The 16,391-nt window shown below is 44.1% G+C and overlaps 1 protein-coding gene across 1 annotated transcript in view; it reads right to left on the bottom strand.

Moving 5' to 3' along the window:
• Positions 1-16,391, bottom strand: part of EFNB2 (ephrin B2) — a 43,211-nt gene that overhangs the window by 15,782 nt on the left and 11,038 nt on the right. Inside the window, exon 2 of the mRNA XM_032314423.1 lies at positions 4,811-5,094. Within this exon, the coding sequence (XP_032170314.1) occupies positions 4,811-5,094 (284 nt within the window). The remainder of the gene's footprint in view (positions 1-4,810; positions 5,095-16,391) is intronic.

Genomic DNA, 16,391 nt, shown 5'->3' with positions numbered 1-16,391 from the left:
GGTGTGTGTAGACAAGGGTCCAGACACCCAAGAGTCTGACGGAAACTCCATTACAAAGAGGACAGTTGTAGGTTAGAAATAGAAAGGAGTTTAAATGCTGGAATTTGGCAATTCTATACCAGGTCTAAAACATAAATCCTCACCCCAAAGTCAGGGACATAAGTAACAGGTTGATACTGTCCTATCATTAAATTTAATGGAAATGAAGCTTTTGCTACATTTATCATATAAATTAACTCATGACAGAAAACCCATAATCATTACACAGGCCACACGTTCTTATATATCTGAAGAGAAATCTACACGTGAAAGGTTATTCGAAAGCTCCCACAACTTGCCGGGGAGAGGTTACAGTACATCCCATATGTTTTCTGTCAGTTGTCAGACCTACTTCCTGAAATAAGCAAATCGGAAACATGAAGGGAAAACAAACCCAAGTTAATGAATATAAGTTTTAAAAAATATACATATACACATATATAGTTAACAAAAATGCAGGAAATGAAATCTGCTGTTCCTCTGTTTTGATTCTTGAAGAATAGCGTTTTGTTATATTTGTATATCTGTATATTTGCATGCAAGCATTTTAATTTATTTTGCAATTTTGCAATTTTGCTCAGAAGTGAACTTTTTAATGCCTAAGAAACAGCAAAGCGAAGCTGACTGCGGAGGCTTCCAATTTCATATGCTCTGATTTTTAGAAAATTGCTTTGGGGAACTAAACCAATGACCTAGGAAATCATAACTCAGTCAAGCTAGTTCAGCCTTCCCACGGCAAAGAAAGGGAGGGGCAGCTTGGGAAGGCCCACTGTCGGTTCGGCAGGCATACATTAAAAAACAATCTTTAATCCAACAACTGTTAGAAATAGCGTTCAGACTTATTCCAGAAGTCCAAGACTCAGCTATGGGTTTGAGGTAAAATACCACAGAACTTACAGATGGCTAAACTGGGAGGGGCCTGGTGCCCGTGGCCGCCTCTGTCACAGAGCTCAGCTGTGGCCACTGTTCACTTAGAAAGTACTGACACAACGGCACTCATTTTTCATCCATCTCTGACTCACACAATCTCGGTAGAGTGAAGACAATGTCTTTGTTGGTATTTTGCAAGGTTCCATGCTGAAGTCGCACAAGCGACCCTTCATAAGGTCGGATGTCGCAAAGGGCGGACAGACCCAAACTGCTGACTCACTCGGCCCAGTGTTACCATCTCGAAAAGAAACTGTAAGCCACACACAGGAAGTGTCTACCAGCAAAGTCACTGACACAAACACGGACGAAGGCTGAGAACACAGTTGGAGTGCTCCCCTCCGTGAACTGGAGTGTTTACTGAGCTTCCCTTGAAAACGGGCCCTTAAGAACAGATAGTTACTTCATAAACTTGTTGAAATCTTAAAGACAAACACACCTGTAGGTTATATAAACGCTTACTATGCTCTTAAGGCAATTAAGAATGTGAAGGTCATAAAGAAAGGGGGAGGGGGGCTTTTTCAGACCCAATGGCACTAACATCCCTATTTCTGGATCATTTAAGATTAGGAGTTTGATGATGCAAATCAGGCCTAAGGCTAATTACTGAAATAGGTCACTTGAAAAAGTCAATTCTAAATATTAAGAAAACCCACATATATCATTTTGCCACATGTCAAAGCAAATAATCATCTATGAGAAGAGCTAATGAGGAAGCGTATCATTTTGTCATGTCATTTCCTAAGGGAATTTAGTGGATACTTGGTAGGTTTAAAAATATACTTGCAATTAAAAATTAATATTTACTTCCAAAACTCCAAAGCATGATGACTATATTCTAAAAATCTGGTAACACTGTATATCAAATTAAAGGTCTTAGAGTTCACAGCAGATTCCATCCATTTCAACTGGAGAAGAGACACACTAACAAGAGATCCTACACGGGATATATTTATCCAACCATAGAATGGTTTGGAACTACAGGCCTCCATCACTGGCCATAAGAAAAACGACAAAAGAGCTTTCTAGAAAAGAAATCAAAATTCAAGAGATAAGGTGAGTTTCTCCTTAAGTGCAGGCAAGGGACTTGACCCCAGGTCCCCAGGCGGCTGGCCCATTGTTTCTGGGATCAGTTTCCCTGGGGTGTTACCCAGCACCCGGGCTGACTACTGGCAAACTGGACTGTTCCCATTGGGGGCTAGCATGACCCCACACCGTCACTTCTCTGGTTCCTGCCCGCGGCAAGGAGCCAGCGCACGGGGATGATGATGTTAATACGCATACTCTTAGTGATGAAAGTGCTTAGACAACGAAGATTCGGAGTTGGGATACAGGGTGTCTAGCCGCATCTCCCAAACCCACATTATTAACGGTCTCCAAGTGAGCTGAAGGCCTGAGGTGTTCGAGATACATTTGTGAGTCTGAGTGCTCTCCATTATGCCGTCTTGAATCGTCTTCTTTTAAGTCGAGTGTGACTCCGGGGTGTATGGTGAGTGATTGTACGATGTGGAAATTAGAGACTTCTAAAAATCTTGGAATTCTCGCAGAAGCAATGGAAAGTCAGCATTAACTTTTTAAGCAATTATAAAACGTGTTCCGCTCGCCTGTCATCTCCTTTCCGGGGAAAGCCGTCTGTCAGTGAGTGAGCTCTGCCGGCCGGGGCCGGGCATGAGAAGTGAGCTTCTGGCTTTTCCCAGGTACCTATAGTGTCTGCCTATGTCTGTGGTGTGGTGGGATCGCTCAAGGGTCTGGGAAGTGTCTCCCCTGGTTGTTGGCCAGCCTTCAGCCCTGGACACTCACCTGGCCGGCAGCCTTCCAACAGCCTCTCACTGTTTCACACTCTATTTTAAGAAAGATTCTCTTATCCCAGCTACCGTGAGGTTTTACCTAGTAAATCGTCCCTCTGAGGCAAGTTATCGAGGTCAGGGGAGCTCGGCTACCTGCCACTTAAACTCATGATGAGTTTTTACAGAAAGACAAGGAAGAAATGCTGCTGCTGTATCGATTAATATTGGAACTGTAAATTAAGTCCTGCCTCTACATACACACCTGTCACATAATGATGCCTCGTAGTTACGCAGTGCTTGCTCTGTTACACACAAAGGTGATGCACCCCACCTCAGAAGCGTCCCAACACCCGACCTGCACTCGGGGGGATGCACACTGTATGAAGCCATCTTCATGAAGTCATAAATGAAAATAAGAAGATGGAATCTGGGACTGGGGCTTATCTGCTGGGAAGAGCTGGCTCGCACACCTGGGCGGGACACACGGTTCTTGGGATAGATGCTGGGAACCGCAGGCGTCGGGGGGCTCTAGAGCACCACCTGCCCCAAGGCATCATGGGAGCTCTCTCCCACCTGCCCAGGGGGGCACAGCCTTCCTTGGGAATTCATCAGGTCCCTGCACTACCCATCAGTGTCCTTGGCAGATAGTCTTGCTTAAAAGGTCTTTAAAATAAACAAATAAGCAAGCCACTAGGCTTCTGGTATCTTCCTGGGTTTTACCCAATAGCTATCTTCAATTTTCAAAGATTTGTCTACTATTTTGTACACTTTACCATCCCGCCTCCTTGTTTCATCCCTCAGAATGCTTTTATTTTCATTTTATGATAATTATTCCTTTAAATCTCTAATTTCCCACTTTCCCTTTCTCTGTGGCACTGACTCTTGCTAAGCCACTCTCTCTGTGTCAAGTTGGCTTCCAAATAGGTTTTCAGGCCCTGGTGTTTCAGGTTTGCCACAACGATGAGATGATTAGACAGCTATGACCGTCTTTGCCTTAATAACTCATGTAGTAAAAAACAGGGTATTCTTGCGCACTAAGTAAGTATCCAGTGAATTCCTGACTTTGCCTTCTCAAGAGCGGCCAGAAGGTTGACAAAGCCATTTCCACCGGATCACCAAGAGATGGTTTGGGATCCCAAGACAGAGCTCTGCACCCCCAAAGAACCGACGCCGGGGTTCATCACGTGCACACTCCTGCCCGGTTATGGGCATAGTTTTACACCAAAGAAAAAGAAAACCTATTTCATGGCTTGAGTGAGAATAATCGCGCAGACTGCGCTCGGACAAAACCCTGGGCCTGGAACAACCCTCTCTTTGTGCCCACACATCGCGGGCTCCTAGCAGGCATGTGCTTGGATGCCTGAACCCTCTGCCCTCCGTGTCATGAAGGGAGCAACAGCTCAGATATGACCCGAAGGGTGTCTAGTACCTGCTTCCTGCAACAATGTGTCATATTATTGCGCAGATGGAAGGATAAGGTAATTCACTGAACAAACCCGAGTCTTACACTTCCACATCTGGTTTTAACACGTCACTGTGTAACTCTGTTTTGCCTCTAACCCCCTATCCTTTGACTCTATGGGCTCCACATGGAAAGGGCACCACTACACCACCTTGTTCACCGTTCAATCCCTAGCACTTACACACAGCTTCTGTCATAGAGTAAATACTAAATTACTAAATGCGTGAGTGAACAGATGGACGGATGGACAGACGGATGGGTGAAGAGAAAAGTCATCGCATAAGATTTACCTATGAGATCTCACCAGTGGTCCTTAAAAATGTTTTGTCAGTAGAGATGCTGAGTATATTCATAAATATCCATTTATTTCAATACTATAAAAACTCTAGGAGGTTTTCTCCTCTTTGGGTACTTATACTATCGAATAATATTGGTACAGGGTCCTCATTCAATTAAGGTTTCTTAAAAAAAAATGGACAATTTTCAGCAAAGATTCTCACCAAATTATTCGCCACAGAAATAATTTAAAAAATTGATACAGACTTATTTAGCTTATTTTAATTTCTATAAGATAAATGAATAAAATTATACTTACATATAATGTAATAATCTCTGTTCTTCTGAAATTCTAGACCCCAGAGGTTAGGGCTGAACTCTTGAAACTTGATAGTGAATTTTACATCTTGGTCTGGTCTGGCACAGTTGAGAAGAGGGGTATTTTCCTTCTTAATAGTGCATCGGTCTGCCTGGTCTTTATCAACCATATAAACTTTATAATATTCATACTGGCCAACAGTTTTAGAGTCCACTTTGGGGCAAATAATATCCAATTTGTCTCCTATCTGTGGATATAGTACCAGTCCTTGTCCAGGTAGAAATCTAAAAAAGCATAAAAAAGAAAAGCCATTGAGTTGATAAAATTAACAATCTTTAATGATAAGTACAATTTAGCCAATGTCAATAATTCCAAAGTACAATTTTATAAATCCACATTTGTATTTGCCAAAAGTATCTTAGTTCAGGTCAGCAGGGGATGAATGTATTTAGGAATTAGCCTCTGAAAAAGAAAGAAAAGAAAGAAAGAAGGAAAGAAAAAAAAAAGAAAAAAAAAGGAAAGAAAAGAAAGGGAAGAGAAGGGAAGAGAAGAGATAAAAGAAAAGAAAGGAAAGGAAAGAAAAGAAAAGAAGAGAAGAGAAAAGAAAAAAAGCCCCACTCTCTCCTTACTCTATGCAACAGGATCAGTCAACCTCCTGACACTCCTTTCTACCACCCCCTCGCTTGTAATATTTCAGTGCTCCTTTGTATAACTTCACAATAACTTTTCCTAGGTGGTGAGTCACACCTTCACACCTGTTTGTTATTTTTCTAGCCCTCGGCAGCTTTGGTTTATTGGACGCGCCATAGAAAGATGGCGTCAATTCCAAAGAAGAGTGGGTGCGCTAACACTTTGTTGTCCTGTTAGTTTCCATTTGCTGTTGATGTTAATTAACAGACAAGTTTCATCAAGAATGTTTCAAATTACTTATCGTAATTAGTCAGTCACTGATCAGACAATGGGTTTTTTATTACACCGAACAAAAGAAATGTCTTACAAACCCATAAAAGATAACCAGAAATAACTCCCTGTCCTATTGATTCAGCTGCAAGATGAGAAGTCCTCCCAGGGCGAGGACAGCATCCACTGTCCCTGCTCCACAAACCTTTTTTTTCCTGCCTTGAGATGTATTTGCTCCAATTAATTCTTAGAAACAAATCTTTAGAACTAAGATGACGGATACAATATCCCCTTAATGCTTACAGCTAAAAGCTTCCCACCTCTCCTTTCTCCTAGTTGCTTGCCATGCTGCTGAAAGATCTTTCCTAATGGGGAGTTTCTCTGAGTAACTGGAACAAGAGCTTTCTAATGAACATCCATCCACAAGTGCGAACACTAACAACACACTCAGAAACCCCATCTAGTCCCTCCCTCGGTCAGCAGCCAAGCCTGCAGGCTCATTAAAATATTAAAGCCCAAGAACAAAGCATCACATCTGAATCCTTCCAATCCAGTCCCTCATTTCATCAGGGAAGCCCACCAGCCATGACAATTAACGGGTCATCATTCACGAAGAGAGAGAGCAAGGGAGCTCCTGGAGGATAGGGCACCTCCAATTTCAAGCCCAGACTGAGGAAATGGGTTATGATTTATGCTAATGAATGGTATTAATTTTCTGAAAAGTGCAGGAGGTTGTTATGAACCATCACAGAACATAACAAATTATAGTATAGATTTATATTAAAAACCAATACTCTTTAGGGCAGGAAAAATTCATGCCGCATGATGGTTTGTCACCTTCTTTGGGAATGTGTCATTTATAATCCCAAAGAAAGTGTGGTTCCCCCCCTTTTTTCCCCCAAGCTCCTTTAGCAAGGACATAAGACATTTCATTGACAGACAGAAAGAAGGGAAGGAAAGAAAAGTGAACAAGACACATTTAACAAAGTCTTTCTCAAAATGAAGATTTTTTAAATAAGAATGACACATTCCAAACAACCAAGTGTGCACCCTTGAAGGCTATTTCTAAAACTTTTGACAAATGAGGACCACCACTCATGAGAGCCTCTCTGTGACTGTCTTGGCCATTCATACAGTTTTCTGGGGGAGATGCTTTGAAAAGTCAACTCCCAGCCCCCACCTCCTGACTGCCCATGTCATCTCCGTAGGCCATTCTGTCTTTCTTGCAGGTAAAACACAACTCTGGGTTCTAAGAGAGAATCTGAAGGGCTGAACCAGAATGTTCATGGATGAATTTCTGTTGTCTTTACTTCTGCCCCTCACAGTGATTCTCCGTGTCCTTTGGGTTAGGAAGTGGGGGCAGGTTGCCCGGAGGAGGGTATGAAGGAAGCATGGTGACCATTACGCAGCTCACCTTCCGAACACAATGTTTTCCTCGTGTCTTATTCCTTGACATTATCAGGAAATCTTCATTGCATCCAAGAACCAGAGGCCGATCCCTGCCAGGGGCCCTCCCCACACCGCACATTTTTGATTCTCAGTCTGCTCCTTTGGGAGCCGGCACAGAGCGAGCAGCGTGCAGTAGACTGTGTCAGAAGTGTCCCCAAGCCCCAGCCGAGGTCTGTGGGCCTGTGTCTGCCTCCTTTCAAAGCTCTGGCCTTCACACCCATCCACTTTTACCCCCGGGCCACTTCTCCAGGGGCTTGCCCAGGCTTTAGAGATCAGGATCCTTGGCAGCCAGAAGGACCCATTTTCTTGTGCATCCAGTCAGTTTCCTTAAGGAAATGCATCAAATGCATCAGACCTGCCAGCCGCATGCGATGGCTGCGCATCTCAGAACTCTCCCACATCACACCCCGTGCGTCTGACGTCTGGCTCACCAAGCTCTTTCTTCATTCAGAATGCTTGCTCGAACCTGTTCCCTTCATGAGAGGGTTGGTTCTGTTTTTTTGTTTTTTTGTTTTTTTCCTTCATGCTTAACCAAAGGATCATGGGAATTTCCAGCCAGCCATGTAAGTAACTGCTTATAGCTGTCTCTTCACTCACCAAATCTGAGTTACGGCTTCTGCTGATGGGGCTGAGGTCAAGAACCTCCGACCCCTGGGCCAGTCTGGCTAGGAGGACCACCATGTTTTAGACTGTATTTTCAGAAGGCACAAATCATGTAAAGAGTGGCAGCTGTCAGTGATGGGGGAGTGACGGATGCGGAGGGTAAGTCATCCGATGGCTTGGCAAAATGAAAGGGGAGAGGAGAAATCTCGAATTTCAATAAGCATATTTGATATGCTCATAAGAAGTAAATCTTGATGAAACCCACTATTCCAAATGCTCCATAAAGTGTCTGTTTACTTTTCAGAATACATTTTGGCAAAGAGCATGGCAAGGGTTTGATCCTTTTCCCTGAAAAAATAATTGTTTCAAGAATTCCTTAAAAAAAGACCCAGCACTTGAGTGCTTTAAAGGTTTACTTAAGCATATGTATACACAGATACACAAGATACATATATAGAAATGTAGATATGCATATCTACATATAACCTGGTTTACATACGATTTACACAGAACATACTGTATATAAAAATATGCAAACACATATTTAAACTGGTTAGCGACCAGTCGTTTGATTGATGAAATTACAGTTTTCAGCACAGAGTGTAGCTGAGTTGAGAGTCTGAATCAAGAATTTCTTGCCTACATTACCACTGCACACAGTCAAGCCCCCCAAAACCCCTTTGCTCCCCAAGAACCCTGTTTCTAAGGCAACATGAGAGCAAAAAGAGAGTCAAGCAAGCGTAACGATGAAAGCATCTGTTTTGTGCTCGATGCCCCGAGTGACAGAGGCGAAAGGTGCTCGTGGTCAGGAGCGTGTAGTCCAGCTCCCTGAGGGCAGGCAGAGCCCATGTGTCTGGTTCAATGTTGAATGTCTAAGGGCTGACAGATAGTAAATGCTCATAAATAATGCATTCATTGAAAAAATATGAAAGAACAAATGGAAGGGAAGATATACACAAATTTAAGTCAAATTATGCGCCATAGATTTTGCAGATTTAGGCAAGGAAGAATTCTGCAGACGGGCCCAGCTAATGTTGGGAGGACAGGGGTGCGCTGAGGGCAGAGACGGAATTTCTAGGACGTCATTCCAGGCACGATGGGTATTTCTGAAGAGCAAGGAGCAGTGCAGACAGAGCCTCCGACCCGTTCTCTCTGGAAGGATGTGGGAGTGTGGCAGCCTTCTACGGTGCCTTCCCATTCAAAATGCAGTCAGCCCCTCCAGAACCACTAATAACGGGCACACAGCTGCTTTTGAGAACTTATTCTCCGCGAAGCACCGACAGAGGCCCCTTCCACCACATTATCTTGATTTAATCACTGCACACGTACGTAACATGCAAAACAGATGAAGCCCTGCTGTGCCAAACAGGAGACACGACAGGAAAAGCCCCCTTTCTTTGCACACTTTTCAGTTCTCACTGCATCACATTAGAGCATAAATCTGGTTTTGTGAAATGCAATTTTTTTTCTAAATTGAGCTTTGCATAGATAAGCCACGAAGTCAAGGAAAACGAAGAGAAAGTGAATGGCCATGCAGGCTTGCAGTCATCCCATGGAGTCTAACTCCATGCCAAGCAGGTGCCTGCTGTGGAGGCTGCTCCACAAGTAGTCCCTTGAGACCACGGCTCACAAAGGCAGCCATCTGGTAACCCAACCTTGCCCCAGGAGGCTGAGAACCCATAGGTGGGGAAGAAACCAGCCAACCATGTAAGATCTGTGTTTTAATTATAGTGCTACGGATGGTCTTCTGACAACATTTTGGAATGTAAGTGACAATGAAACGGGGTGAATTTCTTAATAACACCACTTTCGAGTGGAAAATGATTGTGTCCCATATGTTAAAAGCAAGTCAGTAACCATAGGCTTAAAACATAGACAAAACCCTGTTTTTGAAGCTGGGTCCTTTCTATTGGGATTTTATTACCTCAAGATTGCCGAGAGATCTTAGTAAGTCAGACTACACAGTGTAACTATGCCCTGAATATTTTGTAATCGTTAGTAATTCACTTAATCCTGTTCGACCTAGGAAGTATTCAAAACAAGATGACACAAAACAACACCCGGGGAGAATTACGGTGGTGACCACTGGCTAATTTCAGATTTCTAACCTGGCTCTCCACGGTGGAGGTCAAATACAGATTTCTTTCTATGTGATGAAATAACATTTGTCTTCTAACCAAAAGGAGCATAGAATTACATTACATGCCACACAGGTGAGGTTGTTTTTGTGAAACTCTACCCAAACAAAGAGTAGTGATGGGCATCATTTCATAAAGTCTGCTGGTGTGGAATCCCAAACAAAGCCCAAAGAAGGCCTGCAGTGCTTCATGTCCTATAGAGGACAGAAAACAGAGCCAGGCCACTTTCCTTTCTGAGCCGGACTACCAAGGGGCAGAGCAGTCACCCTGCGGCCGTCCTGGGAGAGAAGCCATACCCTCCTCTCCATCAGGAGACCTTGGCTGAGGGCTGCTTCCTGGAAGCCGGTGCTGGGTCCGTGCCGCTCACTGCAGGGCCCCCCAGAATGGTAGTAGAGGGGGCCTGCTGAATACAAACAGGCAACTCCTCTGTTTTCCCCAATGAGTCACTTTCAAGCAGGACAATGGGTGTGAGTGCTCTGAATCAAATACAGAAACAATGTGGAATAAAACAGTTAACCCGCCTGAAATGAAATGATCTGATACCAGAATGTTTTTATCTTCTGATTACCTATCAAATGTAATCCAAGTTTTTTTTTTTTTTTTTTTTAAAGTTATTCACCACACCAGACTCTAACCCTTCCCACAGGGAATGCTCTGAATCAATCTAATAACCTAAATTAGACATTAATATTTAGTAATCTAAATTAGATCTCTAAGAATCTAAATTAGACATTCCAACTTCATATTCATTATTGTAGAAACTATTTATAATACAGTCCTTATGTGACATGATACTCTGTAATGTTTTAATCCACACTAGGAATCCACGCTTTAAAAAACAAAAATAAATAAAAATAAAAACCCCTGCATGACGCATTTAAAGTACAAAACAGCTACTTGGGAGCTCAGGTCACAGCACGCAATTTTCTACGGCAGACCAGAATGTCACGCGTGCGACCGGAGGTCTGGGTTCCTTTGTTGACCAGCACCGTGTTACCAGGTCTGGCGGGGGCTTGTGAAATCAGATGGGGGCAGCGGGTGTCCCGTCCACTTCTCACCTGGGCCAGATGGAGGACGAGGGTCCACGGGAAGTCGGTGGCTGAGATCAGCCTAGGGATCACTGTGCAGGCGGAACTCACAGCTGCACTCCCGACCCCGCCACCAATGGCCCATCTTCTCCCCTACCGGCTCTTGCCTTTGTCCCTGATTGGGACACCTACCCCTCAGGACAAACATTCAATGACTTCTTATGCTTTTCTTCAAAGTTGTCCAAAATGAATCTAGAAGAAAGGGCAACTCGCTGAGGGGCTCCCTTGATGCTGACAGAGTCTGTGAAAATACAATGAAAAACAGGAGGCCTGGTTCCCCTGAGGGAAGGACTATATGGAGGTAAATGACGGAAAGACATGCCAGACCACCAGCTACACCACAGCAACTCGGTAAGCGGCACCGAGCGCGAAGTACCACGCGGACAGAGAATAAAAGAGATGAGAAGAAGACACAGACAGGAATGACCCAGGTCTTTGTCTAAACAAACAACCGGGGCAGGTAAACCACCTTTAACCAGACGCCATGGCAGCGCTCCCATGTTAAAAAGTGTCAGTTGAGGTCCAGAGCCATTTCCATTTACTAGTTCCATAAAACCTCTTTCAGTATCTGGTATTTCCACCTGAGAACAGGCCCCGGGGCTCTGTAACAGGACCAGGACCACCACAAATCCAGCCGCTATGTAACCTTGGGGGACCGGGGACCCCCACGGGATATTGCACTTCTGGAGAACCCTGCTGAGCAAAATAAGATTTGTAAACAACACAGATGCTACTTTTTTCATGGGGATTTTAATCTTTCCTTTCTTCTCAAAGTTCCACTGGAGTAAATGATTATTGCAAGTAGGTGGCTAATTTCAACTGAAAACAAGCACAGAGACACAATGTGTGGTAGGATTCTACTTGTTTGGCTGACGACACAGAAAACATACACAGATGATCAAATGTGGAGCCGTTACCTGCGACTGCATTCAGATACTGGATGGTGATGGACCCAGGGCAATTTCTAGCTTTCTGTGTTTTTCAGAATTTTGTACCATAAATATTAAATGCTTTTGTGATCACATGGAACATTCTTTTCAGTGTACGGCTTCAAACAACAAACAATGTCATGTTCTTGAGCCATCTTTCCTAATTCTGATTTTAAAATCAGCATTTAAAACTTGTAGACATTTAAACTTTTTTTATATATTTCCTTAGAAAGTAACTAAATAAAGTTATTGTGGTTGGAACTGTAGCCTATGTAACAAATCAGCTCTGGAGTCCACCAAACCCTAGTAATTAACGTACGACCAATTGATCCAAATAAATGAAAACTACGAGATGGATACAGTTTAGGTTTAATCACTGCACTGGAAAATTCTGGAAGTTGGCTAACGTTTCAGGGGATCTGAATGCCAACTTTAGGAGGAGGTTCACCCTAGCAGTTGGCACCAAAAATCATTGTCCTTTCACAGGATAGGTTTCTTTGCAAGCCAGAGCTCTATACTAAGTACCCTTGGAGTTTACTATATTTTGGAAAACATGTACTCTTCCCACAAAATGCTTCTATTTCATTTTAATTAAATCTCAAGGGCTGCAGAGAAAAGGAGCAGTCTGTTTGTAAATTAGTCCAAAATTCTGAAGGAGGAGCACGTGGCAGCTGATTGGGCTTTCTGGTCACCTCCTGACAAAAGACACAGGTTGCTCTGGATAAGCCCAGACCCGTGACCCAGAACCACACCGTGCACTGGGGGCCTTCCACGTCTCTACGGGGCAAGAAGAGCATTAACACAGAAGCCCCAAAATTCCTTCCAGAAACACCCTGTGCCCCAAGGAATAGAAATAAGTCCAGAAGCTGGACTTCAGCAGGACTTGTGTGAATTTCATAACTAAGCAGGAATCTCCGCTTGTATCACTTCTGTGGAATGCTACTTTGCTGCCACAGCTTAATAAGATTGTCCCTCTCACAGCAGCCCAAACAGAAGAGTTTGTTCCAAAGGGAATAAATAAAAAGCAGGGCCCACAATAGACATAGGCAATATCAACCCTGAGAAATATTTGGAGAAAGTTTCCTTCTTGTGGATAGCACTTTACTGCCCCCTTTTGCACTTCCCCATCAGAACAAGATTCTGCACAAACCTTCTCTGAAACCAGAGAGAGAATGGGGCAAAGCTACAGGGTGTCAGCTTCATACAGAATTAGGTCACCAGATACCACTGCTTGGAGTAGCAAGTAATTACCTTAGAACTTGAAGCCAGTGTACCACTACCTTCTCAGTGGCTTTAAACCTCCAAGAAATAAGGTAGTAATTGGAGGCTTTAATTGACATTTTCTGCTTTAATTCGAAGGTGTATGGGTGCTGGAACAATCGCTGATTTTCACAGGTGCCCCTTTTTTCCACACTTTCCTCAAACAAATAACATCAGCAACATGAACCTGATTTATTCAAGGAAAAGAAAAGGGGCATAAAAGCAGGCTATACAATCCGGGACCATTAAAGTGTTATAAATCTGAGAGCTAGGCGGTGGGCGGGGGCGGTACGTTTCAAGCTTCACGCCAATGACAAGCAAAATCTTTTCCAGAAAGATGAGAAGCACAGAAACGCAAAATGCACTGTAAGCCGATGGGTGCGCAAACCAGTTCAGCAACTTTTCAAGGTGAGGCGCGACCATGTTTGTGACTCTTTGTCTGTGCACACACTTGGAAAACGTTGTAAACTTCAGTCTAGAGGATAGTTTTATTAGTAGAATCCTAATCTGCAGAGCCAGAAGCCTCACTCTGGCCGATGACCTCGACTTGCATCTGACAGTCTGTGTGTAGCTGGGGAGCACACGCGTATTTAAACTTAATCCATTTCCATGTTATTCTGCAATTACTGTATGAGTCAAAATAATATTAAGTTTCACAGCCTATGATGCTGCACAATTGAATGAAAATGGACTCCTTTTGATGTTAATCTTGTGTTTTATTTGTGACATAATCCTCAAACAGTGGTGGCTGAAGAAAGTTTTATTTTAAAACAGTCAAAGGTAATATCCTGTAGTTTAAATTTTCATTGAGGAAAATAACACAAGTTATTTAAGTTTTATCTGTTCCACTGAAATACAAACTTCCAGTTCACAGGAGAGCCTAGAGCCAAGCTGAGGTTGCAACAAGTGTGTCCATACCCGGGTCACGATGAGCACCGAGCCTGGTACAGAACCGCTGAGTCGCTATGTCGTACACCCAAAACCAATGACGACACTAAGTTAACTACACTAGAATTAAAATAAAAAACTTAATTAAAAAAGAGAAGCGATCTGCACATTCACAAGTCAGAGACTTATGGTGTGTGACACAGAGACAGCACCATTTTCTTTGCGTGGGTTCCAAGAGTCTAGTCCATCTCGGCTGTGGAATTAAAAACGAAAAGCAGCCACCCACCTCAAAACAAAGCACAGAGGTTTTTATTTATGAAACTGATCTAAACACCCCCTTTCCCCCTCAAAACTTTCCCAAAAAGTGAAGTTTGTAGCCAGATAAGGCCGAACTGGGGAGCTGAAAGCGTAAGGCAGGGGCACCGGGAGGCCCCGTGGGAAACAAGAGGGAAGTGAGTCACTCCGGCCAGCTCCGTCTGTCCTGCCGGCTCATCCACGCCAGCCCCATTATCGAAACAGGGATTTCATAACCCGCGGAGGCAAGAGACGCTGCAAGCTTCTTTCCCAACTGTGATTTGTTTGCACCTGTACGGTCTTGTCCAAACCGTGCTTTTAGCAAGAGTCTGTAAAGGAAGGTGGAACTCTTGTTATTTACAGGTGAGGCACGGAGAGAAAAGTGGCTTTCATATAGGAAGAAACTGAAGGGGCACTTCCAGCGGGCTGTCCCCTCGCCGCTCCAGGTAGACGCCTGCAGACCCATTTGCTCACGTGCCTGAGTGGGACGTCACAGAGCTGAAAGGTGCATGTAACTCACCAAGGGAGGGGGCTGCCTGCAAAGCAATGGAGCGGAGCTCTCCATGCACCGCCATGTCACAGTCTAGTTTGGGCGTCTCTTCTTCTACTGAGCCTTCCCATTCCTTTCGTTCCTATCATCACCCTTTTTTTTAATGCCAAAGAATCTCGCCCATTTAGAAAAACAATCCACCCGTGTTTTATGGGTGAACAAAACCTCTCCCCTTTGGTGAGGAAAGCAACACCAAGAGAAAGAGGCACACTAAAGGGGTCCAGTTCCTGCTCCTCAAGTGGGACTGGGACCCTGGGACAGAGCCTGCTGTATTCCCTGCTGGACTCCAAGCCCTCCATCCCCTGCCTTGCACAGAACCGGTGCTCCTTGGGTGTCGGTGTCATTACAGAATGAACACTTTGATAAGGACAGTTGAAGAAGAGGCAGAACTTTTAGTTCTCCTCTTGATGTAAGAACAGACTCTCCCTGCCAATGGAGCACAAGCCTGCCAACCTAAGTTACAAGGCTGTGCAATCATTTTACAACCACCACCTAAATGCCTGCCTCCTGCACACTTCCTTCTTCCCAGGCTTGGGAGCAGGGTCAGGGACAAGTCTGCTCTGGGCCTGTAACAAGAAACATTTTCCTGCACCTCTTGTGGCTTTGGGACAGCCCAGGGAGGAGGAGAGAGGAGAGGGAAAGAAATAAAGTGGGCATGACAACAGTCAGGTCTGCCCTGCTGACATCACAAAGACTCAAGCCTGACTTGCTGGAGACTTCCACACAGATCCCCCAAAGTGTCTAAGAAAAGTGCGTGGGGTGCCCTGTACCTGAGGACAGTTACATATAGTTCCCGCTCGGTCACCACAAGCAGTCTGGATAGAGCCTCACCAGGACACAAACATGTGCAGAAATGAAATACTCCTTAGTTATTCAAACAGGCAGCTACTGAATTAAATGGAAGGAAGACCTGGCTGAGACCTCCAGCTCGCTGCTTGGTCAACAGGGAAGGGGACACTCAGTCCCAGGAAGAGGCAAGCGGAGAGGCGCATTCTGGAGGCCAGAGGACCTCAGGCTGCCCGGCTTCCTCAAACAAACTGCTCCAAACTTGCAGAACATCAAAAGCCAGATGGGATATACTGAATGAAACCACAGGCAAGAAGCCAGAAGCCCAGTTTGCTGTAGAAATAGGCCTGGACTTGATTTGAGTCTTCTCAGCTCTGACAAGCTGGAAGCTGGCACGGATCCCAAAATCCAAAATAAAATGGCATTTAATTGTGACTAGACTCTAAAAAAGATGTCATACTATCTCCTTAGCTTGACACACGCTCAGCACCTAACCAAATGCAACTCTCTTCTAAAATCTGACCTCTTTCTCTCCCAGAGAAACCATCAAATATTTAAACACTTAAAAGGAAAATGTGAATGGTCAAAGGAATAATTCTCACTAAATGCATGAATATTATATACTTTTATAACTATCTAGTTCCCGTTGGGTAGAACCTTGTTATCAAAGATTCAAAGAACCCATCGAGAATAGCA

The sequence above is a fragment of the Mustela erminea genome, chromosome 15 (assembly GCF_009829155.1).
Source record: "Mustela erminea isolate mMusErm1 chromosome 15, mMusErm1.Pri, whole genome shotgun sequence".
Taxonomy (NCBI): Eukaryota; Metazoa; Chordata; class Mammalia; order Carnivora; family Mustelidae; genus Mustela; species Mustela erminea.
The sequence above is the reverse complement of the archived record's forward strand: the minus strand, read 5'-3'. Positions and strand labels throughout refer to the sequence as shown.